A 27939-nucleotide genomic window follows, 5' to 3' on the forward strand; every position below is an offset into this window, starting at 1 on the left:
TGGGCTTGGCTTCTTACAGTACTGTTGCTGCCTCAGCTAGGGTCTGAGGTCTCCATCTTCCTTCTGTCTTTCAGACTTGTTTGGTTTTCCGGACAAGTGGGTGCAACCTGCAAAAGTTGATGGGTATCTTTTTTTCTTTGGGTCACCCTAGAATGGAGATTGTTTTAATGATTCTTATCATTTATCTTTTTCACTAGGAGACTGGATGACAATATTCGAACTGTTGTAAGAGGTCAAACAAACGTGGGGCAGGATGGCAGACAAGTAAGTGACTTATTCGTCCATGTTAATCACACTCTCCTGATTTCTTCATGATCCAAAGTGTTGATCTTCCTGCTTGTGGAGAGCACTTTCTTGCTGATGTGCCCCACACGCAGCAGGAAATGTTCATGACCTGTCCTACAAATACCAGAGGTAGGCTGCCCAGACCAGCAGTGAGTTCTCACTCAGCGTCCGTGGAACCAGGAGTGTATGGTAGCACATCACACCCAGGCCCAAGTGAGAAAGCCAGCGTTTCCTGGTCTTTCTCCTCAGGGGCAGACATACATTCATTTCAAAGTTTTGTAGTTCTTTTTGGATCTAACTTAGGAGGTTAGATCCTCCTAAGGGAACAAAGGGAGAAAAGAATGTCTGGGGTGGAGGGATTCTTGCATGACTGAGGGCCAGATATTCTCTGCTAACCATTTTCCTTTTTATTTGGATTCTATTCTGTTTAGGCGCCGTATTTCAGAAATTGCTGTTACAATAAAGGTGCCAAAGACACCTTTCGTAGCCTTCCTCTCGTGTGGTATCTGTTCTGCCTTTTCAGTACTGACTCAGGCAGTAGTAGCCTCAGTTCTGTTAATTGTCCTCTTTGACATTTTGTAGTGCAGCTCATTTCTTAAAATATACATTGTGCTGTCCAAATTTGCAGGGGATGGGAGGTGTCAGCCTATGTACAAATGTCCTAATCTCTCATACTCCTGCCTCCTCTGCTAGTAGCTTACAGGTATTATGAGTCTCTTTTTTCTTACATTTTTAGTTTTATCTACATCTCTGTTTTTGCCTACATTGTATGACATCCTTTTCATCCTAATAATTGTCTTCCATTGTCCTGTTTGTGTCTACCTTCTTCCTTGTTATTGCCAGTATTTCTGTATAGTTAGTTTTCTGTATATTAGTTTTCTAGAGCTGACCCAATTTCCTGATCCCTGCCTGGTTCTTAATTCTTTTTTTTTTTTGGTTCTTAATTCTTATTGCTTTGTTTTTGTCATTCAGGTTTCTCCCGTGAAGCATCACTTCACAGGTGAGGCCTGTGTACATGGGGCCCTTGCAGGTAATAAAGAGGAACAAGGTAGCCTGCAAACACTCCAGCCCCCTTCTGCCCTTTAGCTTACCTTCTTTGTGTCTGGCCCTGTCATCTACCTCTTTAGAAACCTCAGTGGCCTCTGTCTACTGAATTAAATACAAATTCCTTTGCTTGGCATTCAAGGCCTCAGTCTGCCTTTGCAATTTTGCTTCCTGCTAAGGTCAATCCAAACAGCAGACTTAGTACTCTAGAAGCATGCCCTGTGCTTTCTGAACCCATGTACTTCTTTTTGCCTGAAATGCTCTCTCTCCTTTTTTTCTTCCAGTAACTTCACCTCAAAATCTTACCTAAGGCCTAGCTCAAATACTACTTCCTCTATGAAATTTTCTGTTTAGCTCCCTGGATATACAAAAAGAATCAGAATTTTAGACCTAGAAGGGACTTGGAACTCACCTGGTCCACAATTCTTGTTCTACAGATGAGCAGATTCATCCTGATATCTCTCAGTTAGATGTATGTCCTTTCTGCCCACAAAATCCCAGGCCCATGCTTATACTTTCCATTTGGGTTTTGTGGTCTCCTTTGACTTACTAGTGCACACATCTTGTCCCCTTGACTGGCTTTTAAGTTCCTTGAGGCAAGAACTGAATCTTCCTCATCTTTGTATTCATCTCAACACATAGTTCATGCACAGTAACATTTTATTCAGCTGTATTGAATATTTGATCTGTGTCAAACTTTATTTATTGTAAATAAACAAAAACCTTTTACCATAAAACATCATTTTGATCAGCATATGTCCCCATATAGCTGTTGAGAGCTTGATTTGTGTGTGACTAGTTCCAAATGACTGCCATTGGAAATAATAGCACAACTATTTTGTGTGATTCAGCTTACACTTACCATGGCTCATGAAAATACATAGAAGAGTCTCAGGTTTTTAAAATTCCAAGAATGTGAAAATGATGTGAATGATTTGTCAGGACTTTTTGTTGGGTCATGATATGTAGCTATGTATCTTTTAGTTCGTTGTTTATGTTTTAACCTGTGGTCACAAACTAGCGGTATTGGAGAGTCGGGCCCCAAATTAGACAGCCTGTGGGAATGTCGGGCTTCCCCACCTTCACATATTAATAGGTTACAGGTTGCTGCAGCAGGGCAGGTTATATTTCAGAGAGCAAGACCACATATTTAAGAATGTTTAGATAGCATTTCAATCTGTGGTGGAATTTTGTGTTCGTCTCCTTAGAATCCAGACAGAAAGGAAGCCCAGTGGAAATAATTGCTTTTCCTGTCATCCCCTCCATCTGTCTTTTCCAGCAGTTTGTAATGCAAGCTGAAGTAGAGACTTTTTTTTTCCCAGGGAGCTTTTGGGTCCCCTCCTTGTCAACTCCTGGGGTAAAAGTCTTGCTGTCCAGCCCTGGCTGGCTGATGGTTTGCTGAAGAGAGACTCTTATTTGACTGGCAGACTTGGGAGAGTTATGGATGTTCCAAAATACTGAATTTTATAGGTCAAGAGGCCCCAGATTCCCCTCTTCCCTGGAATAGAGTAAAAGTCTGCCTTCAGAACTTGTTTCCTAATCTTCTGAGGAGCACTCAGGAGGAGACCATAATAATGGACCAAAGGAAATTTTTGTTTTATAAATTTCATCTTGATTGTGTTCAACCAGAACTGATGTGCTAACTTATAATCTGTAAATAAGGGAGGAATGTTTACTTCCCATTCATGGTGTCTTAAAAGGTATTTTTAGCAGAACTTTTTGAAAAACAGTGTTTCTCACTACAAAAGTATTTCTGAGGAGGCAATGATTTAGAAATTAAAGACCCCATAAGGCACCTTGTTTAGGTTTTTGAAATTTCTGAAATACTAGCTGCCCGGTTAGCACTCTGCTCTGCGTTTTGGAGAGCCTCTGATTGTTGATCACCTCCTACGTGGCAGACTTGAACTGATTTAGTCTGTGACCTCTTCTAACCAGACTGTGATGCTCATACAAAGTTAATACAGCACAGAATTCTCCCCATTTTCTTCTGCTGAAATCATCAGGCAAAAGCTTTAATTAAATGCCCACATGTTTCAAACTTTGTGGATGAGTCAATTCAACTAATACATGATCTGATATGCTATGAACCTTACGTAGCTTCCTGAGAATTAAAACAGACGGCTTGACTGTGAGTAGAAAGAGGTGAATAGAGGAGTGGGTTGGAAAAAGAAAAAGCTGGCATGTGAAATGTCAAGAGTGGCCAAAGCTTGACCAATTCCCAGTAAGCTCACTGAGAAACACCAAGAGGATGAGCTACTGGGCTTCTGTCTCTGGAGTGGAGCTTGGCTACAGTGTTAACTCTTGCATCAGAGCAAGACTAAGGTTGGGGAGGGGAAGAAATTGTTAATTGCCATCTCCAGCTCTGCTCACCAAAATTTGATTGCAATAAGCTTTAAGTATCTGTAGTACAATGTTGCACCCAGTTCAAGAATCTTTTCTTTTCTTTTTTTTTTTTTTTAAGATTTTACTTATTTATTCATGAGCAATACACAGAGAGAGGCTGGGACACAGGCAGAGGGAGAAGTAGGCTCCTCGCCGGGAGCCTGATGTGGGACTAGATCCCAGGACCATGCCCTGAGCCAAAGGCAGACATTCAACCACTGAGCCATCCAGGCGTCCCTTCAAGAATCCTTTCTATGACATCTCTGACGTTTCATTGACCTGCTTCTGTTTGGACAGTCACAGTTACGGGCAGCTTGCTATTTTGTTGTTCTGCAGGACAGTCTCAGTGTCTTCCAGTTTTGAACAGCTTTAATTGTAAGAAACTTCTTTCTTAGACAGAACTGAAATAGTAAAATAGACCTCATTGTAACTTCTCATTGCTCTTCCTTCTGCCAGCTGGATGAGTGTAAGCCTAATTCCTTTTCCTTATTATAGTTTCTAAAATTTTAAATGGATATTATGTTCCTTTCTTAGTGTTCCTTTTTCTAGGCTAGCCATTCTTAGTTTCTTCAGCTTTATGATCTGATTTCCAGACCCTTTATCATCCTGGTTGCCTTGTAGTTTGTCACCATCGTTCTTAAAATGTAGTTCCTGGCCAGGAGTAGACCTACTGTGTTGGATGTAGAGTGGGACGTTTACCTCCTTGTTGTACATGGGGGCTGTTCATTCACATGGGAACTAGGGGCTCAGGGGGACTGAAATTCATTATTATAATTCTTTTTTAAAAAATATTTTATTTATTTATTCATGAGAAACACAGAGAGGCAGAGATACAGCAGAGGGAGAAGCAGGCTCCCTGTAGGGAGCCGGATGCGGGACTCGATCCCAGGAACCTGAGATCACACCCTGAACTGAAGGTAGATGCTCAACCACTAAGCCACCCAGGCATTCCTCATTATTATAATTCCTGAAGTTAATGACTCATTTTTGTATGAATAGACTTTTTTTTTTTTTTTGAGAAAATACTCATTGATTTTTCTAAATTCTCTAAAGAGTCCATGACTCTTCAAAAGTTAAGGACCAAAAAAATAAATAAATAAATAAATAAAAAATAAAAAAAAAACAAAAGTTAAGGACCACTGGTTCAGACAGTGTTCTTCCATTACCTTGGACTGGGTGAAATTTTTGGCAGCTGTATCACGATGTTGGCTTCTGCTAAGTTGGCAGTTCTCTGAAATCCTCAGGTCAGGAGTTCCAAACAGATGCCCACAGAGCTAAGAAAGTGACCTAAATGGTTTCAGCAGGCTAGTGTGCATCTACATATGCATGTATCCAGTGGGCAAGTGAATGCCCTGTCTAAAGGGGACAGCGCAACCCAGTTCCAGCCAACCGTTGTCATGTCTGAATGCAGATCCGGAGATGCCAGATCTATCAGTTTTTCAAGAGAAGCCGGAAATCCGGATTTTTATGTGACTCTCCAAATTTTTAGATGTTGGCTTAGGGTTTTTCACAAATACTGCTAAGGCCAATCAAAACATATCCGTGCCAACAGTTTGCAACATCTGTCCAGGTCTTTTTTCATATGAACTGCTTTTCAACTTTTTCCTCCTCTGTTTGTTTAAGAGATTCTTTTGAGATCAAGTGCTGGAATTTCTGTTCTCCCCTCAGTTTTATCTTGCTAGTTTTGCTTGATTGTCTCAGTTGAGGCCTTTTGGAATCTTGATGACCTCCCCATTTTATCATTAGCAGACTTGTCAGGCATGCCTTCTATGTCTTCGTTCACATTGTAGGCGAAAAGGTTGAACAGGATAGGTTCAGAGCCATGTGGTGTATTATGAGAGACTTTTTTCTTCTCTTCCTTATCCTCATTTTGGTAAAAAGTGCCAGGCCCAGAAAACAAAGATTTTCTCCCCGTCCTTGGTATCTGTCCAGCGCCATGTTTCTTAAATTTTCCATGTCTCCATTTTCCTCAGAAAAGGGGACTAATCATACTTGCCGTCTCTTTTCCTGGAGATATAAAGATTTATTAATCAGTAAAGCTTGTTGTCTTCCAAGGAAAAAGTGTTCTATGCTTTCATCCTCAAAATTAGCTTATCATCTAATTTAGGCATTAGAACAAAAATAACTGTGCTCCCCAAGACCCTGAACTAGGTAAAAGGTGGGAGGTCACAGTATAACAGTGATCTTCAGGCAGCCCAGGTGGCTCAGCGGGTTAGCGCCACCCTCGGCCCAGGGCACGATCCTGGAGACCTGGGATTGAGTCCCACGTCGGGCTCCCTGCATGGAGCCTGCTTCTCCTTCTGCCTGTGTCTCTGTCTCTGTCTCTCTCTCTCTGTCTCTCATGAATAAATAAATAAAATCTATTAAAAAAAATAACATTGATCTTCATCATGTAGGGTTATGAATTTGTATTTGTCAGTTCTCTAGCAGGATGGTTTGAATTTTTCCCCTCCATCACATCAGATTTATTCTCATCCTCTCTTTGGGAGGAAAATGAAGCCCATTGATGGAAGAAAATAAGGCATTAATATTAAAGAGACTATAAATACTTTGCAAAGAAAGGGGAGGAGGTACTGTCTCTTGCTTCCTCCTGCTGAAACATACTAAATCTAAAGCAATTGAGCTTTAAAAGCATATGCTCAAATTTTTTCCGTTAGTGACCAAGAATGGTTAGGCATTTTTTGATTCTTTTACCTTTTTTTTAAAAAATTTATTTATTTATTTATTTATTTATTTATTTATTTATTTATTTATGATAGTCACAGAGAGAGAGAGAGAGAGGCAGAGACATAGGCAGAGGGAGAAGCAGGCTCCATGCACTGGGAGGCCGATGTGGGACTCGATCCCGGGTCTCCAGGATCACGCCCTGGGCCAAAGGCAGGCGCTAAACCGCTGCGTCACCCAGGGATCCCTCTTTTACCTTTTTTTAATTATATTTTTCAGAGTGTCCCCAGACAGCACTCCACTTTAGGAATCGCCAAGACCTTAAATGACCAGAGAGTGCAAGAAGTGCTATAACCACTTGAGGGGCAGTGCCAGAGTCAGGTTATGAGGGGGCTCAGGGCTTGTGCCTTTCCTACAGCCTTTCTTAGGGGGAACAGGGTCCCTGGTTTTTTGTTTTTTGTTTTTTTCTTTTTTTTTTGTTTTTTGTTTTTTGTTTTTTGTTTTTTGTTTTTTTCTTAAGATTTTATTTATTCATGAGAAATACACACAAAGGGAGGCAGAGACACAGGCAGAGGGAGAAACAAGCTCCATGCAGGAGGCCGGATGTGGGACTCAGTACTGGGACTCGGGGATCACTCCCTGAGTGAAAGGCAAACACCCAACCACTAAGCCACCCAGGTGTCCCAGGGTCCCTGGTTTTGATTGAAGCTCCCCACCATTCCCCAATGAGGATTTCTGACCTCTGGCACAGAGGTCAAAGTTGGTTTGCCATTATTTGACAAGTTGAATCTGCACATGACTTGTGGAGCCTACTTGTGGGGCATGACTGACTATAGTTGAGGCAAGGACTTGTAATGACTGGGTCAGTCTTATTGATTGCTTCATCCTGTTTCTTGCACATGGGCCTTAATAACACTTTTTGGCAGAGTAACTTGTCCGCTGCATATTAGAACCCCGTTGCCACTTGTCTTCTAAAAGTCTCTGATTATGGGATGCCTGGGTGGCTCAGTTAGTTAAGCAACTGCCTTTGGCTCAGGTCATGATCACAGAGTCCTGAGATCAAACCCCATGTCAGGCTCCCTGCTCCATGGGGAGCCTGCTTCTCCCTCTGCCCAGCCACCCCCACCCAGTCTCTCATGGAAAAATAAAATCTTTAAAAAATGAAAATAAAATCTCTGATTTTCAGATATCCTGTAAGGAATTCCACTAGCTGTCTTCTCTCTCCTCTATGGACAGGGGAGGCCTGAGCATTTTATTTGTATATCCCCTCTAAGGATTAGGACAATTGGACTTTGTCACAGATAGAACATTGGATGTCAGCCTGGGTCAAGTGAAAAAACTTGAGCTTTGAATTGAAATCTTGGCTCTGCCACTGGGTATGATTTTGGACAAGTTACTTAGCTGCTCTGAGCCTCAGGTTCTTCATCTGTGGTAAGGAGATAGTCATACTTACTTGAAGGTGGTGGAGCTCAGTGTGCTTAGCAAAATGGCCAATCTGCTGCTGTGGATTATGATGTCACCCACTGGAATATCCTAATGCTGTGTGGCCGGGCATTCGTCATGTTTCTGGGGCTTCTCCATCAGCTCCACTCCTTTCCATCCCAACTTGCCTTACTTCAAAGCAACTGTAGGTTTACTTGCTCTGAAAGCCTCCCTGTTGTCCCTCGCAGTGCCGTTGTCTGAATGAAAATTGCCACACAGCTTCCCTGTGGCCCAGAATATCTGCTGTTCCATCAGAGGTGCCAGAAGGCTCTTCTCTTGTCCTGTCCTTAAGACGTGCATCATACGTTGGCCAGGGTTGCCCCTCACCCCCGGGGTTTAAGGCTTCTGAGAGATGAATTTGAGCAGTGGTTCTCAGGGCTTCACACCTTTCCTCCAGTGCCCACTAATCTCCTCCGCTGTCTTTGCACCACGAGAGGAGGCTCTTTCCATTTTCCCACTCTGCAGTTTTTCTCATAAGCACACAGCAGAGCTCTTGGGAAAGAGCCTGAGGGTGGCTGCAAACTGCTCTGTGCACGCAGCTCCCAGTACCAACTGATGCACTAGCCCAGCACTTAGCCACTAGTAATTTGTTAGAAGTTTTAGTTGACTCCTTCTTGTCTGCTTGAATAGCTCTCCTATGTAGGAGGTGGTCCCTGGGTGTCCCCTACTCTCCATGGGGAGCCTATCTCTCCTTGGATTTCAGGAGATTTGGTTGCCTGCAGCTCTCTGATGGGTTCAAGAAAAGTTATGATTTTTCAGTTTATTTTTTTCTCATCGTTAGTAGAAGAGCAATGCTTTTTCCGGCTTTCTATATCCTAGGCAAAAACACAGCTGACCAGTGGCTTTTAAAGTATTATGATAAGTTCATTAATAAGATTTTAGATTCCACATTGCAGCTAATCTTTAAGAATCTACCACTTTTCAGGGATGCCTGGGTAGCTCAGTCAGTTAAGCGTCTGCCTTCAGCCCAGGTCATGAACCCTGGATCCTGGGATCGAACCCCACGTCAGGCTTCCTGTCAGCGAGGTCTGCCTCTACATCTGCCTCTCCTACTGCTCATGCTCTCTCTCCTCTCATCCAAATAAATAAATAAAATCTTAAAAAAAAAAAAGAATCTACCACTTCTCAAGTTTTAATATAGTTTCAAGATTATCAACAAGCACCTGAAAAAGGTATTGAAGTATTTCTTTCTTTTCTAACTACTCATCTGTGTGATGCCAGAATTTCATCATATTTTTCAACCACAACAGCATATCACAGCAGAGTCCATACAGAAGCATACATGAGAGTCCAGCTGCCCTCTTTTGGAGTAGACACTGAAGATAATTACAAAGGCACAGAAACAGTGCCACTGTTTTCAAGAAATTTGTTTTGTTTGGGGGGAATAGTTATTTTTCATAAAAATGTTATTTATGTTAACACATAATGAGCTTGTTATCTTTAAATGGATTAATAGATAAATGGTTTTTAAGCTTCTCAGCATTAATTTCCAATATGGTGCATATATATCAGTAGGTACAATCCACAAAAACAAAATCTGTTTGGGGCCTTCACTAATTTCTAAGAATATGAAGGGACCCTGAGATAAAAAGCTTTAGAAATGCTCTGAGTAGTATTTCAGTGTTAAATAAGTAGTGATCTCAGGCAATTTTTTCTTTAATGATTTTAATGACAGTGACTCTGATTAGTGTATTTGTTCGTTCACTTGGTAAATATTGAGCTAGTACCGTCTGTGTGTAGGTTACTATTCTAGGCTTTGAGGATAATACCAGTGAATTAAACAAAGAGACACAAATTGTGACATTTACTCGTTTCCAGATTCTGTGGCTGTTAAGGAGTTAGCCTCATGACCTTGGTTCACTAAGCAATGTTTGCCAGAAAACAGATATTGAAATTTATCACGACTTTTCAGCTTCTACTGATATGATCATATGGCTTTTCTATCTCATCAATTATCTTAGCTTTTTGGTTTTGTTTCTTAATATTTAATCCTACCTGCTGCATCACTATGTACTTTTAATGTATTGTTGAATTCTGGCATTTTAATCAGGGATTTTCATTCATATTAAACTTCATTCCTTTTTTGCAACATGAATAATATTGCATATACCACATTTTGTGTATCTGTTCATGGGCGCTCGGGTTATTTCCACCTTTTGGATGTTATGAACAGTGCTGCAGTGAACATTGACATACAAGTATCTGTTTGAGTCCCTCCTCTCAATTACTTTTAGTATATACCTAGGCATTGAATTGCTGAATCATATGATAATTTTTAATCATTTCAATATCTAATCCCTTTGGAAACATTTTCCCCACGTTCTGAACTTTAATAGATTTATTTTTCCACTAGACAAGCATATGTTATTTTCTCTTCATTTAATCCATATAGGCTATATGTTTCAGGCTAGCTTTAGGGTCACGTAAGTTTTTGTGTTCAGGACCTACTAGCAGTGATGCTGTCCCCTCCAACCAGGAAAACCACCCAGATGATTTCTTTGAGCTAGCAAGTCCAGCAGTTGGACTCTTTCTTCCCTCCCCTTAGAAACACATCAAGTCCCACTTGTGTGCAACATGACTACTGAAAATGGCTTTGGAAAATGGTGTGCCAGGAAGGAACACTGAAGTTTATTATTATTCTGAGCCATCTCCATATAAATTGGCAGTCTTCAGGAGCCAAGCAAGAAGGTCAAGTATAACTTTTGCCATCTGCTTGTTTCCATGTTAAAGGCAGTCACAAGTTTAAACTGGAGTCTCTACATCTAAAGAGGAAAATGCTGTTCATCACTACTGTAGCTGCTCTGGCTGTTACCCAGGTTGCTCTTGCTTTTGACTGCTAGTAGTTAGTGATTTGGGAAGGAAAATTCTATCCTTACTTTGAGGTTGCACATGAGAAAAATTGCTGACTGAGCAAAGCTTTCTGGGTTCCAGGTCCTTGACACAATAAGTCATTCAGATATGTTTAAACAATGGATGGAAATTTGAAACTCTGTCTTCATGTAAGAACTTGACCTCCTTTTTCCTCTTCCTTTTTTCATACATGGAAATACAGAATTTAGAACAGCATGAGTTCAGTGCTGTGGTTGCCCTGTCATCCTTTCCATTTATAAATCCTTGTAAGTCTGTAATATAGCTATAAAATTTCCTTTCCTGTAATTTGGACTCTGAGGTCTCCTCTAGAAGGAGATTAATTTTGCAAACTAGAGATAATGGTATTTTGTAGTCTGCTTTGGTTTGGTGTTCTACAGTCATTGGGATTAAAACATATAAGAAACTTACTGCCCTTCATGTATTGGCTCACATGCCAGGATTTCTGACTCTTGTTTCCATGTAACATTGTTAACTCTGAACAGATGCTGTGTTCATCTCTAGGTATTGTATGTGATACCTAGAATACAGATGTTAGGCAAACTATATGAGTGGGACTCTCATAATGACCTCCAACCAGAAGGGGGACATTTCTTCTGGAGATGTACTTACTGACAGGTAAATTTGTCTACTTGTCATACTTTTGAACTTTTCTTGTTCTCAATCTCCTAAGGATAGTAGGGACAGATAGCCAACTATTACTCATACGGTAATATCATTTATGGTAGACCAAGTGCTACATGCTTTTTCTTCATGGACTAGTTGGAGAGTCTGATCTTTGGAGATTTCTGGTGACTGGATTAGCATTTTGTGGTTAGGTTCCAAAACATTTGTCAGCCCTGTAGTTACCCAGATCTCTGGAATTAAGAATGTACTGTCACAAGACTAATATGTCTTTCTTGATTGATTCACTGTAAGCAAAGACATGTTTGAGTTGCTTTGGCAGAAAGTACGTTTTGAGTCATTTGTCTGGATCTATAATGCTAATGTTTCATTACAACGTAAGTATGTTTATCTTTCATTCTATGAAATGTTGTTGTAAATATTACTTGATCTTCACGAAGATGTGAATTAGGCCATATAGGCAACCAGGGAGTCCTAGCTGTTTGTGGGAAACACTCCATTGTTAAACTTTGACAAATTGTACCTTGAAGTTTGCCCTATTTCCTAAAATCTTGAATTTCTGTACCTTTTATTCAGCTTTTATTCAGCTGAGATTTTTATTTAAACACTTCCTTTTTGTTGCCATTTGGGGTTATTGCTTTCGATGCACTCATCCCCCAGGGTTACATTTGTGCAGAGGGAGCTCTGCTCGAATGCATTTATCACTCCCAGCTATTTCAGGGCAAATGTATTTTAAGTTATGGGTGATAACAGATATAAGCAGAACTTTAAAATGTAAATGTTTAGTCTTGTTTGGGCACTGCTGAATTTGTGTCCCAGTCTCATCTTGTGATTTTAACTTCTGGCTTGTCTCCTAAAAACAATAAAAAATGAACTCTTTGGTTCATGTTTTCAGTGAATGTGGTTTGCAGAAATTATAAATAAAAGTGACTTAGGTGGGGATCCCTGGGTGGCGCAGCGGTTTGGCGCCTGCCTTTGGCCCAGGGCGCGATCCTGGAGACCCGGGATCGAATCCCACATCGGGCTCCCGGTGCATGGAGCCTGCTTCTCCCTCTGCCTGTGTCTCTGCCTCTCTCTCTTTCTCTCTGTATGACTATCATAAATAAATAAAATAAAATAAAAATTAAAAAAAATAAATTCTAAACTATTAAAAAAAAAAAAAGTGACTTAGGTGGAACAGAGCATTTTAACAAAGAAGGTGGGAATTATTCCTTTTGCCCTTTACATTCTTTTGGAAAAAAATCTGTGCTTTAGGGATCCCTGGGTGGCGCAGTGGTTTGGCGCCTGCCTTTGGCCCAGGGCGCGATTCTGGAGACCCGGGATCGAATCCCACGTCGGGCTCCCGGTGCATGGAGCCTGCTTCTCCCTCTGCCTGTGTCTCTGCCTCTCTCTCTCTCTCTGTGTGTGTGTGTGACTATCATAAGTAAATAAAAAATTTTTAAAAAAATCTGTGCTTTAAATAAACCCCCTTTGTACTTAAGGTTTCTGAATGAGCACTGGAGGAATTATTGTTAACACCAGTGATTCTCATCTCATGGGTGGCCATCTGGCATTTGACAATGACTGCCAGACTGAGAAGGTACCCAGTGTTCTACAGGGAAACTGTACACATGCAGCCATCCATAGCTGTGAGATTCTTGTAGTCTCTGCTACTGTTTGGCGCCATTATGGGGAATGGGCTGTGTTGTTATTATTGCTGAGGCTTCTTAAAGCATCTCTCCTCCAGCTGAGGATGCCCTTTTTCCATAGCAACAGCTTTTCATGATGCCAGGTGGCAGACAGACTCAAAAACAAGGGACATTCCATTAATGAGGGATACTTACCTGTAGCTTTCTACCTCCGATAGATGTCTAGTGGTTTCCAAGTGATTCTGGCATTCTTCACTCTTACTCTCTTTGTGTTATTATCTTACAGTTATTTCTGTTTCTTACATGTATTCCTTACAAACTCTTCATTTTTTTATTATATGTTTTAAATTAAATTCAGTTTGCCAACATATACACCCAGTGCTCATCCCATCAAATGTCCTCCTTAGTGCACATCACCCAGTCACCCCATCTTCCACAACCCTTTGTTTCCCAGAGTTAGGAGTCTCTCATGGTTTGTCTCCCTCTCTGATTTTTCCCACTCGGTTCCCCTCCTTTCCCTGTAATCCCTTTCACTATTTCTTATATTCTGCATATGAGTGAAACCATATGATGATTGCCCTTCTCTGACTGCCTTATTTCATTCAGCATAATACTCTCCAGTTCTAGGGCAGCCCGGTGGCTCAGCGGTTTAGCGCCGCCTTTGGCCCAGGGCTGATCCTGGAGACCGGGGATCGAGTCCCATGTCGGGCTCCCTGCATGGGGCCTGCTTCTCCCTCTGCCTGTGTCTCTGCCTCTCTCTCTCTCTCTCTCTCTCTGTCTCTCATGAATAAATACATAAAATCTTAAAAAAAAAAACTCTCCAGTTCTTTCCACGTCGAAGCAAATGGCAGGTATTCGTCTTTTCTGATGGCTGAGTAATATCCATTATATATATATGTGTGTGTGTATATATATATATATATATATATACATATATATATATTTCTTCTGAAAATAATTAACCTTTTCCTCCTTTCTGCAGTGGCGACAAATGGGATCTCAGTCTCCTCTCTCTTTTTTTATACTATATATATAGTATATATATACTGTATGTCTATATATAGATATATATACTATCGATAGTATATATGTCTATATATATATAAAGAAGATACTATATATGTATATATATACTATATGTCTATATAGTATCTTCTTTATTCATCTGTTGAAGGACATCGTGGCTCCTTCCACAGTTTGGCTATTGTGGACATTGCTGCTATGAACAATAGGGTGCAGGTGTTCTGGCATTACATACTACATACTACATAAGTATCTTTGGGGTAAATACCCAGTAGTGCAATTGCTGGGTCATAGGGTAGCTCTATGTTTAACTTCTTGAGGAACCTCCACACTGTTTTCCAGAGTGACTGTACCAGTTTGCATTCCCACCAACAGTGCAAGAGGGTTTCCCCTTCTTCACATCCTCTCCAACATTTGTTGTTTCCTGTCTTGTTAATTTTTGCCATTCTCACTGATATGAGGTGGTATTTCATTGTAACTTTGATTTGTATTTCCCCAATGGTAAGTGATGTGGAGCATTTTTTCATGTGCTCCTTACAAACTCTTTAAAGACATGTCTCCATCTAAATTTTTTTTTAATTTTTTATTTATTTATGATAGTCACAGAGAGAGAGAGAGAGGCAGAGACACAGGTGGAGGGAGAAGCAGGCTCCATGCACCGGGAGCCTGATGTGGGATTCGATCCCGGGTCTCCAGGATCGCGCCCTGGGCCAAAGGCAAGCGCCAAACCGCTGCGCCACCCAGGGATCCCGACATGTCTCCATCTAATGATCTTTTAAGTATCTAGCATAGTGTATATAATAGGCTTATTTTATTGAAAAAGTGAACAAAAGATTGAAACTTTTTTTTTCCTGGACAATGTCTCAATTTCAGTGTAGTTCAAAGGTATAGTTTTCCTGATTCGTGAGCCATTCTTCTGCGTATGCCTGTAGATGTTGAACTTAAACAGCTTACTTACAAACTCTAAAGGATGGTCGACAACATTTGGCTATTGAAGGAATAGTCACACATGAAGTATCATACTCCATTGGGGAGATCTGGGAGTAGTATTAATAATGGCCATTTAGTGAGCCCCACCCCCTTTTTTAAAGATTTTATTTATGTATTCATGAGAAACACAGAGAGGAGAGAGACACAGGCAGAGGGAGAAGCAGGCTCCATGCAGGGAGCTGGACATGGGACTCGATCTCAGGTCTCCAGGATCACACCCTGAGCTGAAGGCAGCGCTAAACTGCTGAGCCACCCGAGCTGCCCTAGTGAGCCCCCTTTTATGAGCTGCATCCTCTGTCGGAACTTTCTCAGATGCAGAAAACAAAATCCCAGTTCAAGCAGGCTTAGGCCAAAAGGGGGGTTATTTGAAAGGCACTTGTGTCTTGTTTTGAAGAAGGTGAAGTTAGACTGTGGAAGAGTAGTGTCAGCTGAGCTTGTCAAACAATTCAAGCTCAGGATTGGAATAATGCTCCAAAGTTTTCTGTATCTGTCTGTCTGTCTGTATTGGCTTTGTCATCCCTATGTGGAGACCAGCTTCCTCCCCTTACTGGGGAAACTTGCTGCTCTCTAACTAAGCTTCTCATCTTGGGCTCCCACCAGAGAGAGATGACCTCTTTTTGCCAATTTATTCTGGAAAGTCTATAAGAAAACTCTTTGGCCCAGCTTGGACCAGGCCTGCTTCTGAGACAGCAGACTCTCTAAGAACACGATGAGAGAAAGATTCCCAGAAGGAGAGAACTGGGTTAATAGTTCCAGAGGTGTTCACGAATAAGTTGTATATTCCTTCCTAACAAAATGTCTTTGAAAAAAAAAATGTCTTTGAGGTAGGAGCTCCTGTTCTAGAAATGGTGAGCCCCTGCCTCCTAGATGTAAAGTGGCTTGATAAAGATCACACAGTAAGTGGCAAGGCCAACACTCAAATCCCAGGCTGCTGGTTCAAAAGACCCTTGCTTTTTACTAATATGATGCATTCCTTTTCCAAACAATAAGAAAGGAACTGGCAGACGAACATAAAGTTGGACAACAGAAATGATAGCAGAATAGTGGGAAAACACAATTTTCTTCCCAGGAACCTTGAATATTAGCACCTTATTTTTTCAAGGAACATAAAGCCATACCAGTTCTTCTGAAAATAATTAACCTTTTCCTCCTTTCTGCAGTGGTGACAAATGGGATCTCAATCTCATCTCTCTCTCTCTCTTTTTTTAAGATTTTATTTATTTATTCATGAGAAACATACAGAGAGAGAGATATTGAGAGAGGCAGAGACATAGGCAGAGAGAGAAGCAGGCTCCATGCAGGGAGCCCGATGTGAGACTCGATCCTGGGACCCCAGGATCACGCCTTGGGCCGAAGGCAGATGCTCAACCACTGAGCCACCCAGGCATCCCTCAGTCTCACATCTCTTAAAGGCTGCCTGTGGACTCACAGGATAAAGGTGATATAATTCTCTAATAGAGCAAACTACAAAATTACATGAATCTAAGAGCCAAAGGGGATATTAATTTCTTAAAGTATTTCCACATTTCCATTCACTCAGATCTCCTCTGTATACACAGGTGGCAAATGATAGTTCTGGAGAGAAAAATTTAAAAGATAAAAGAAAAAGGCAGTAGAGTCTGTGGTGCCAGGTTCCATGCTGCTTATTTTCTGTGCTTGTGACCTAATGGGCCTTTGCTATTCTCTTCAGGATCTACTTCAGGAAGCAAGGAAAATTAAGAATATTGGTTACAGTTAATGATACACAAAAAAACAGAGATAGCCTAATTGGTTCACTTAGTCTTCTAAGCTAGCTCAGTAGGTTGCTTTGCCTCTCCCAGTTGTAGAATTAGAGTGTCTAAAGAGAACTAACACCCTTGAATGCAGGCTTAGCCACACTCCTGTGCTCAGTCTAGAAATTCTGGTAAGGGTAGATTGAAAGCAGATATTTTTGGGTGATACTTCTGTTTTTAATCCTCATACAGCTTGGAATGGGAAAGTAGCCACATTTATTTTAAAGAGTGTCTAGGGACAGTGCCAGAATCTTTCTTTCAGCACATTTTCTCATTAGCCAGGTAGTAAAAGTATTTTAGTATTAGTTAAAAATAAAATCTTAACCTTTTGTAAGTTTTTAATGATTCTTCCAAATTACAAAACACTCTTCTTCCTGGGTAATTGATTAGTAGAGATTAGATATCAAACATTGGGGTGTGTGTTGAGAATGGACTTGCTTAATGGAATGAGGCTTCCGAAGAACCCCTTTGACTCTGGAAAATGAATTGTGTTAAATTTCCTCAACTTTGGTACATTGTTATAACAAGCAGAAGTATTCCAATCTGAAAAAAAATCTGGCAAACAATTTATCTTTCTTTAAGACTGTGAAATGTAAGATTGTGTGAGTCTTACTTGTTTGTTGGAAGAAAAACGTACCTTTGGCAGAGATGGATCTAGTAGGATGCCAGATTGAGAATAAGGACTTCAGGTAGAAACTCCCTGAGAAGGGGGATCCCTGGGTGGCGCAGCGGTTTGGCGCCTGCCTTTGGCCCAGGGTGCGATCCTGGAGACCCGGGATCGAATCCCATGTCAGGCTCCCGGTGCATGGAGCCTGCTTCTCCCTCTGCCTGTGTCTCTGCCTCTCTCTCTCTCTCTCTCTCTCTCTCTGTGTGTGTGACTATCATTCATAAATAAATAAATAAATTAAAATAAAATAAAATAAAATAAAATAGCTTGAACATTAAAAAAAAAAAAAAAGAAACTCCCTGAGAAGGGATCATGCACACTTCTTCAGACCTTACATCTGAATATGGAACTTGGTCCTTTCTGCCTTTCTTAGCTGAATGTCATGTGTCTTAGGGTATTTGGCTAGAAGATGTTGCTTATGATCCCATCAACGCATCACTATGCATGACATGACCAATAACATCAAAGAATTTGGTGCAAACTGCACTCCAAAAAGTCAGTCCTTTCTGGTGGGCGATTGCCTTTCAGGTAGTACTTTTTTTTACCCCATGACCTGACTTTTTTTTTTTTTTTAGAAGACTCCAAAGGGTTTAGAATTTACCAACCTCAGGCAGCCCGGGTGGCTCAGCGGTTTAGTGCTGCCTTCAGCCCAGGGTGTGATCCTGGAGACCCGGGATCGAGTCCCACATCGGGCTCCCTGCATGGAGCCTGCTTCTCCCTCTGCCTGTGCCTCTGCCTCTCTCTCTTTCTCTTTCTCTCTCTCTCTCTCTCATGAATAAATAAGTAAAATCCTAAAAAAAAAAAAAAAAAAGAATTTACCAACCCCTTTCAGTATCATGGGCATGAGACTCCATGTTAGCCAAATAGATAACAATTACAGAAAGCAGGATACTGTGTTTTTGAACCACTGCTGATAGGTATGCCTGAGGTTAGGGAAAGGCAGGGCCACCAGTCAACACACCTCACTCATGGCAATGGCCTCAGCACTGCTACCCTTCTGAGAAATGCCCTGTGATAGTTTTAATCAGTTAGCAAGTATTTGTCAAGTTCCAGCTGTACTCTAGCTTTGGCTAGATGCTGTAGGTGATGTAACTGTATGGTCAATCACCAGAGTCCCTTTTCAGAGTGAGAAGGAGCTATTAATAATTATACCGAGACAGTAGTCCTAAACTGGACCTGTCCTTCTGGCAACCAAAATGGGTGATTGCCTGAACTATAGGGGATATAAGAATGCTGGTCATGCCCTTGGTCTATGCTCTAAAGGAGACTTACAGCCCTGTTTGAGAGCTAATACTGTTTATTTTTATTTTTATTTTTTAATTTTTTTTTTGAGAGAGAGCACGTGCATGTGTGTGAGCAGAGGGGAGGAGCAGAGGGAGAAGAGAGAGAATCCCAAGTAGGCTCCTTGCTCAGCCCAACACAGATCCTGACATGAGGGCTTGATCCCACTACCTTGAGATCATGACCTGAGCCAGGACCAAGTTGGATGCACAATTGACTGAACCACCCAGGCATCCCAAGAGCTAATACTTATACACTAAACAATCTAATAACATTGTGAAAAAGTCCTTCTCTTCTATAATTGTCTCATTACCACCATCCCCCTAGCCTCCCAAATCAATTCTCTTCTGTTGAATTATTCCCACATTAGCCACATGCAGGCATTGCTTATCTTCAAAACGTCCTCCCTTCACTCCTTCTATTGCCCCATTTTTCTTCTCATAGCAAACACTTTCTGAAAAAAATAATCTACATGGGAGGTCAACGGACTTTTCCTGCTAAGGGCCAGATAGAAAGTACTTTAGACTTTACCTGCTGTTGTGTGGTGAAGGTAGCCATATATAATACCTAAATGAATGGGATTGGTGTGTTCCAATCATTATTTATAAACACAGGTGGCACACTGGATGTGGCCCACAGGCCACTGTATGCTGGCTCCTGCCCTACACTCATCTCCACTTGATGGTATCATCGCTGTGCACTCCCATCCCCTTGACCCCACTCAAACTGCTCTCATGAAGTCATCAGCAACTTCCCTGTTGTCAAATGCAGTGACAATTCTCTATCCTAATTTACATAAATTTTGTGTGGGTTTTTTTTTTCTGTTTTTAGACTTTATTTATATATTTGTATATTTTGGAGAGAGAGAAAGAGCACAGGCAAGCAGGTGGTAGGAACAAAGGAGGGGGACAGGCAGCCTCCGTGCTGAGCCCAGAGCCTGACACGGGACTTGATCTCACAACCCAGGATCATGATCTGAACCAAAATCAAGAGTTGGATGCTTAACCAACTGAGCCACTCAGGTGCCCCTTGATTTACACAAATTTTCAAGAGCGTAAGACATAATATCTTTTCCTCCTTCTTCCAACTCTTGTTTGGTGTCTGACACCACAGTCCCTCATTTTCTCTCATGTCGCTGCTGCAACAAGGAGGCCACATCTTTTCTCCCTTTTTCTTTTCTTCTAGACTTCTGACCATTGGAGTGACTAAGGGCTCAACCTGTGTAGTTTTCTCTTTTTTGTTGTCTATACTGTCTTCCTGGGTGAATTCTAGTCCTACAGACTTCAGCATCATCTATAAGCTGATGACTTACTTACTTGCTTGCTTATTTATTTATTTTTGACTTCTAAATTTAAATCTCTAGCCTGCACCTTTCCTCCATGCTCCAGGCTTAGATGTCCAGGTTGATATCCCCACTGGACATCAAGGAGTCTGTGCACCCCTAGCCTATTGAAATAGAACTCTTGATTTCTGATCCCACCTTCGCTACACACACCTGTCTGTCAAACTTGTTCCTTCTCTGTCTTCCCTACTTAGTAACCGAAACCAAAGAGTAATCCTTGATTCTTTCTACATTATCCACATCCGGTCCATCAGTGAGCCCTGCAGGTCCTATCTTCCTATAAATCCCAGTCACTTTACTTCTTTCCACCACAGCTGGCCACCTGCTTCAGACCTGCCCCATTTCTCACCTAGACTATAGCACCCTTCCCAGCTGGCTCTTTCCTTACTGCCTCTGTCCAGCCCCCACCACATAGCATGTAAACCATTCACCAGTCCCTTGTTTAAAACCCTTCAGTGGCTTCTCATTGCCCTTTGAACAAAATCCCGTGATTTCACCAAGCCTTTAAGGCCCTCCAAACTCTGGCACCTGCCTCCTTCTCCAGATGATGAGCACTGCCACCCCCCCCCGTCCCCCCTCTGCCATACTACCCTGTCATCCACTGCCTTCTTTTTAAGTCCTTTAGAACACTGAAGTCTTTTTCTGCATCAGGATCTTCTATTTGTTGTCTCTACTTGAAATCCTTCTTACTCCAGATCTAAAAATTCCGACTCTTCTTCATCCTCCAGGCCCCAGTTCATGTATTCTTTCTCAGAAAACCACCTACAACCATCTCCCTTACTCCCACCACCCTGCTCAATTCCTCCAACATACCTGTCCTTCCCAGAAATCTTCTCTCTTTCTTTGTTAGTTGTTCTTCCACTGTATCCCCAAACTGCCACTTCTCAGAATAAGTTCCTTGAGGACCATGTGTGTCTCATCTGTAATTGGGTTTTCAGTGCTTAGAGGAATACCTGGTAGATGGGAGACGCTCAATAAATATTTGTTGAATGATAGAAGGAATGAATTAACGAAATGCTGACTAATAGAGCTGGGACTGTAACTGCCACAGGAATTCAGAGTAATGGTTCAGATACAGGTTGTCTTCAGGCATGAGAAGAGAATGTCTGTGTGGCTGGAAAGTGAGAATTATTTGTGATTGAGGATGGATTTGAAAAAAAAGCATTTAAAAAAAAGAAAAAAAGAGCATTTTTAAAGTACTCGCTATTCTTACTGCTATTATTTTAAAAGACCTTGGCCTAAATAGTAGCTTGTAAGGTTGTGATCTTCAGGATGAATTTGTGGACCTCCATTCTCTCTTTCTCTCTTCCTACCAAACAAACAAAAAGCCAATATTGGCGATGGGCTCTCTGGGCTCCCACGACATTCTCTACATATCTTTATCATATCTCAATGTTCTTACTGTTTATTATCCTATTTACCTTATTAGAGTATAAACTCCTTGAGAGTAGGAATTACATTTTTTATCCCCACATCTCCAGTATAGTAGTTGTTGATTGAATAAAGTGGATATTAAAATTTGTTCTAGTTCCTGAACAGCATGGTCAAAAGACAGTGATTTAGCAGGACACCTGGGTGGCTCAGCGGTTGGGCGGCTGCCTTCAGCTCAGGTCGTGGTCTCAGGATCTGGGATGGAGTCCCGTGTCGGATTCCTGTAGGGGGGCCTGCTTCTCCCTCTTCAACACACCTGTCCTTCCTTGAAATCTTCTCTCTTTCTTTGTTAGTTGTTCTTCCACTGTGTCCTCAACCTGCCACTTCTCAGAGTAAGTTCCTTGAGGACCATGTGTCTCATCTGCCATTGGGTTTTCAGTGCTTAGAGGAATAACTGTGTCTGTGCTTCTCATGAATAAATGGATAAATCTTAAAAAAAAAAAAAAAGAAAAGAAAAAGACAATGATTTAGCAATTATTTCAGAAGAGAAAATTATAGTGTTTACAAATATCTGAAGTAATCTAAAAATATAGTTAATTCAAAGACAATCATTGAAAAGTGCCTTTCTTTTCTTTTCTTTTCTTTTTTTTTTTAAGATTTTGTTTAGGGCAGTCTGGGTGGCTCAGCGATTTAGCACCGCCTTCGGCCCAGGGCATGATCCTGAAGACCCAGAATCAAGTCCCAGGTTGGACTCTGTGGAGCCTGCTTCTCCCTCTGCCTGTGTCTCTGCCTCTCTCTCTCTCTCTCTCTCTCTGTCTCTCATGAATAAATAAATAAAATCTTAAAAAAAATAAAGATTTTATTTATTCATGAGATATACACAGAGAGAGGCAGAGACATAGGCAGAGGGAGAACCAGGCTCCCTGCAGGGAACCCAATGTGGGACTCAGTCCCAGGACCCTGAGATCATGCCATGAGCCAAAGGCTGATGCTCAACCACTGAGCCAACCAGGTGCTCTGAAAAGTGCCTTTCTTAAATAGAAAAATATATGGAGGGTTCTGAGGTGGATTAAATTACACACACACACACACATATATATGAATTATATATATATAAATACATGTATACATATATGTATGAGTAATATGAATAACATATACATATATATATATACACACATACATACATATATGTGTATATGAGTAACATACTACAATTTTACAAAATTGATGGCATGGCAAGTTAAAACATTTTCCTGTCTCATTTCCTAGGCTTAACTTGTTTTTCTTTTTTTTTTTTTTTGGAATGTGAAGATTGCAAAACTGAATTATGTTGTTTGACAGAAGGTCTGCAGTTGAAATGCTGGCTCAGTTGTAACTACTGTGGCTGATGTGTTTGTTGCCTGTCTATCCTGAGAGCAAAGACGGAGTGTGCATGTGTGTGTGTGCCATGATTGATTTTAAAATTCAACTTAATAAACATGTATTGAGCACCTACTATATTATTCTGCCCTCAATGCCAGTAGGTCACAGTGAATGCCTTTTAGGATGTCATGGTCCAACCAGAAAACACACTCACAAAAAAATTATTGTAAATGTTAAGTATCCATAAAGGATCTGAGGCACTCAGATGATGAATGAGTTGATTCCACTGTGTCCTGCAGGAGAGTTTGTTGGGAGGGAGGAGGAAGGTAGGGGAAAGGATGGGGAACAAGTGGCATTTGAACTAGGCCAGACAGACAACAAAGATTTGCACACTCTCAGTAGCTGTGTTGAACATTTTATTTTGACATTTCACCCCTTTGGTTTTATTTTATTTTATTTTATTTTATTTTATTTTATTTTATTTTATTTTATTTTATTTTATGTTTTATTTTATTTTTTTACCCTTTTGGTTTTAAGTGGACGTTCCTTTTTATCATTTTAATTTTGTTAGAACTTGGTTTTGGTGTGTCATAATTTTATGAAATCTGAAGTTGGATGATATAGTACTAAGCAACAATCAAAAGAATCTTGCTCGTATGCTGGTTTTGAGGAGGTGAACATTAAAAATGAGGAAGAGGAGACCCCTGGGTGGCTCAGCAGTTTAGCCCCTGCCTTCGGCCCAGGGCGTGATCCTGGAAACCTAGGATCAAGTCCCGCATTGGGCTCCCTGCATGGAGCCTGCTTCTTCTCCCTCTGCCTGTGTCTCTGCCTCTCTCTTTCTGTGTCTCTCATGAATAAATAAATAAAAATCTTTAAAAAAAAATAAAAATAAAAATGAGAGAGAGAATTCTTTGGTGAGATGGGGAGGTGGGATGAGTGGATGTGGATTCACTCAGAATGGCTTAGGGTAGGATTCACTCAGAATGGCTTAGGGTAGGAAGGGCAGGCCTTGTGGTCTTGCTGAGAAGGAAAGGTATGGTCTGGGGGACATTATATATGCATGTATCTCTGGGTGTCTATACATGTTACAGACATGCATTTGCTTGGGAGTCCTAAGCCTTGGAAATAATATTTCTGCATTTTTTTTTTATTTCTGTGGTTTTTAACACCTATTGTGTCATCGAATCTTCCCAGCAACCGTGGAAGTAGGTGCCATCATCAGCACTTTGCCAACAATAAAACAGATGCCCAGAAAGGTTGCACGCAGTGATAGTGGAGGCGGGCCTCAAACTGCTGCCTGCTGGCTGAAAAGTGCAGGGTTTTCTCACACCACCACTGCCATTTCAGGGGTGCTGAATACTAGGATGAGAAAGGCAGAATGTCAAGAAACCGAGTGGAAACATTGGCAAACGAGGCATCCTCTTGGAGTGGAATGGGATTGAGTAGAGTTACTTACTGTGACCCACTTCCATTCCATCTTGTCTTTTGATTGTTCCCTACTTTTTAGGTATCATTTCCCAAGTTAGGAATTTTTTACTCTGACAGCAATGCCAACTGTTCTAAGACCAGACTTTCTGGTGATTAAAATCCCTTGTCCAGGTGGCAGAAATCACAAGTATAGAAGTTCCTTTGCTCACAAACCTTTGTCGATACAAGTGAAGCGATCCAGCAGAGAGAACACACACTGACCTGGTGCCCCAGGAGACGGTGCCAGCAGCTGTCCGAATAGTGTCCCCTCAGACTTGACCACAATGGGCTAAAGGAACAGCTTCTCAGATGACTTTCTGGTTGCATTTTAGAAGCTGTAATACAGTCACATGCAACAGCTCAGCCTGTGAAACTCCTATTTGGGATTGAGCCACACGCAGGGCAAGGGACTCCAAAAGCAGAAAGAATTCCCAGTATCAGAAGTGAACAGTCCGGGAAACCTATGAAGGAAAGGAAGACACAAGCCCTGCCTCCAGCAAGGAAGGAATTTCCAGCAGAGGAAGCCAGCTTGAGTTTGCTTTTCGGGGATGTTTTTTAAGTACAAAAAAGACATATTAATTCATGATCTAGAGGTAGCTTTTTCATTGGGTCCAGCTGAACACAGAAGTCCAAATAATTCTGTCAGGGCTTCTGTCATCCCTTCATCTCGGCTCTGCTTTCCTCTTCCCTCTGGGGCGGCCCTCTCATGGAGGTTCGCTATTTCCCCGTGTAGGCTAAGAGGGCCACACACAGCTCGAGGCTTACATTGGCCTTATCATTACATTCAGAAAGGGTTTGTGAGGCCCAGTTAGAACAGGCCACTCTTAAATCCAAAATAAATAAAGTGTGATGAAATACAGTATGAGCTCTTCTGGCTGCTGCATCTTTTCTAAGTACATATGTTCTGCATGTGTATGGTTTTAGCACCCTGACAACTCCCGAATATCACTTCCCCTACTCGAGGGAGCGACCATGGCTTATCATACTTTTAATGTGTGGCATCCATCTTAGAGGTTTTTCAGTAGAAACATTTGGCTTACCATCTGCTTTAAGTGTCCCTTTCTAACTTCATGTCATAGGTTTCCAAATGGGGTACTAGAAATGTCTTCAAGGTTTGCCATGGTTCTGGAATCCCAGTGTACAGTTGATTATGTTGAAAGTACAGTCTTCTAGAACTTTCAAAATTCAGAGTTTCTCCCTACTTATAGCCACCTCTGTCTCTCTACAAGCTTTGATGGTTATTATGCACGTGTGTATATATACACACATAAAAGAATACACAAGTGTGCATGTCTTGTTTATGTGTTATTACAGTAACACCTTGTAATCCCTAAGGGAGGGAAAAATAAAATAAGATGAAATCAGAAAGGAAGACAAACTATAAAAGACTCTTTAAGTATAAGAAACTGAGGGTTGCTGGAGGGGAGGTGGGTTGGGGGATGGGATAACTGGGTGATGGGCATTAAGGAGAGAGCACATGATGTAATGAGCACTGGGCATTATATGCAACTGATGAATCAATGAATTCTATCTCTGAAACTAATAATACACTTTATGTTAATTAATTGATTTAAATAAAATAAAAAATTTTAAAAACATATAGTAATCCCTGAGATGGAGGGAGATCATTTTTAAATTAAAACTTTATAATTCAGGTTGGCAAGAATCCTGTGTGTTTGCCTGTATCCAAATGCTAGAGTCTGTCTACTACTTTGGTGCAGTAAAATCATATACGTAAGTACAGTGAATCAAAAGAACTTTATGGTAGTTTTCTTCTGAAGCTAGACTTGATTGTAGTGTAGTGACTGGTGTTGTCTCGGGTTGCTTCTTGTTTGTCATTTATTTCTCTTATTCTAGGCACTTGAAGAGGCCCAGAAAGCTATTCAGCAACTCTTTGGCAAAATCAAAGATATCAAAGACAAAGCAGAAAAGTCGGAGCAAATGGTGAGTTTAGGTTTCTTTCGAACTTTTTTGCACTAGAAGAGGAAGTTAGGTTCTTGTCCAGTCATACTAATTAATGGGCTTTTTCTCCCACTTGCTGCCAACTACAGCACCCACTTCTCTAAAGCAAGCCCTATGAGTACATTCCAGATTGATTCAAGAAGAGCTGCACATGCAGTGACTTACCATCCCTGCTGCCCTACATTTGCAGCCCTGTTTTTAAATAGGAAAAGTTTTCTTCTCTCCCCAAAATAGTTTTCTAGTCATTTTGGATTCCTTTTTCTGGCATCTGTATGTATCATGTATTTCTCAGTTAAGATATATGATATATAACTTCGTATAGCATGAAAACTGGTCTGGATCTGGGAGGTGGGATGTATCCTGCCATGAAATGTGCTTATGGTTTTGATTAAGTTCTCCCTTGACAAATTTGTGTCCTTTGGTGATGTACTCAGGAGGGCCTCTCTGCTCACTGAGAATCCAGCCTCACCCACTCCTACTTCATGGGGGAACACTATAAAATGTTAGCTCCTGTGCTTACATTCTGACCGCATAATGTCATGTCTTTGAATTACCTCTGAATTCCATTTTTTTCAATCGTAAAATAAGAACAATAACACCTGCCTTAAAGAATTGTTGAAGAATTAAATGTATGAGGAGTACTGAGCATAGTACCAGGCTTATAGAAGCCATTATTAATGTCATTCCTACCCTTCCCTGGCTGCCAACTTCTTTTGGTTACAAAAACTCCCAGATCCTTACAGTCTTGTCACCCTACATCCTATTCTAATTTACTACAAGAACAGATCTGATGTCATGTTTCTGTGTATCATTCAGCTCTCTTCAGTGGCCATTTGGCAAGGTAGGGAAGGATGTGGAGTGGGAGAGGGATGGGCAATTTGATGAGTGCAAAGCATGACCTCTGAAGTCAGGCTGCCTGGGTTGAGATCCAACCCCTCTCCTTACTAACTGTGGCAAGTTATTTAATCTCTCTGTGCCTTGGTTTCGTCACTGTAAAATGGAGATAATAGTCCTGGGGACATCATAGAATTGTGGAAATTAAATGAGATGATGTGTGACACACATAAGCCCTGAGTAAGGATCAGTTGGTGCTGGCATGCCCACCAAGGCCTCCTCATCCAAACTGGCCAGTAGGAAGGCAGAGACTGAGAGCTAGAGCTGGGGTGGAGACATTGAGATCCTGCCAGGTGCTGTTCTTACCTGTTGGCTCTTCCTATTCCTCCTCCTGGGCAGGCGGTGTTTCAGGCCTTAACTACCAAACGAGGGGTCAAAGGAAGAGAACTCCTTCATCAGAGGAAAAAAATTAATCGTGCTTTGTCACAGAGTGAAATAGTCTTTGAGAGGGACTTGCTTTATATAAGTGATCTAATTTAGCTCTCACAGCAAATTTGTGAACTAAGTTTTATTATTATTTTTAGAATTACTCATCGTTTTAAAAAGATTTTATTTATTAGAGAGAGAGAGAGAGAGCAAGCCTACAAGCAGTGGGGAGGGGCAGAGGGAGAAGCAGACTCTCCGCTGAGCAAGGAGCCGGATGCAGGACTCGATCCCAGGAACCCGGGATCATGACATGAGCTGAAGGGAGACACTTAACTCACTGAGCCACTTAGGTGCCCCTGTGATTACCCATCTTAATAGATGAGAAAACTGAGACTCAGTGAGGCTAAGTAGCTTATTCTAGGATACAGAGTTGGTGAGTGGAATAGCTGAGATTCAACCTTA

General features: G+C 41.3%; 1 protein-coding gene across 3 annotated transcripts in view; it reads left to right on the top strand.

Moving 5' to 3' along the window:
• VPS53 (VPS53 subunit of GARP complex) overlaps positions 1 to 27939 on the top strand; it is a 140421-nt gene that overhangs the window by 12507 nt on the left and 99975 nt on the right. For 2 of the 3 annotated variants that reach the window (XM_026016052.2, XM_072747919.1), the window contains exons 4-5: positions 198 to 264; positions 26113 to 26199. In XM_026016052.2, the coding sequence (XP_025871837.1) occupies positions 198 to 264; positions 26113 to 26199 (154 nt within the window). The remainder of the gene's footprint in view (positions 1 to 197; positions 265 to 26112; positions 26200 to 27939) is intronic. The other variant, XM_072747920.1, reaches the window with a different exon arrangement.

This window comes from Vulpes vulpes, chromosome 2 (assembly GCF_048418805.1).
Source record: "Vulpes vulpes isolate BD-2025 chromosome 2, VulVul3, whole genome shotgun sequence".
Taxonomy (NCBI): Eukaryota; Metazoa; Chordata; class Mammalia; order Carnivora; family Canidae; genus Vulpes; species Vulpes vulpes.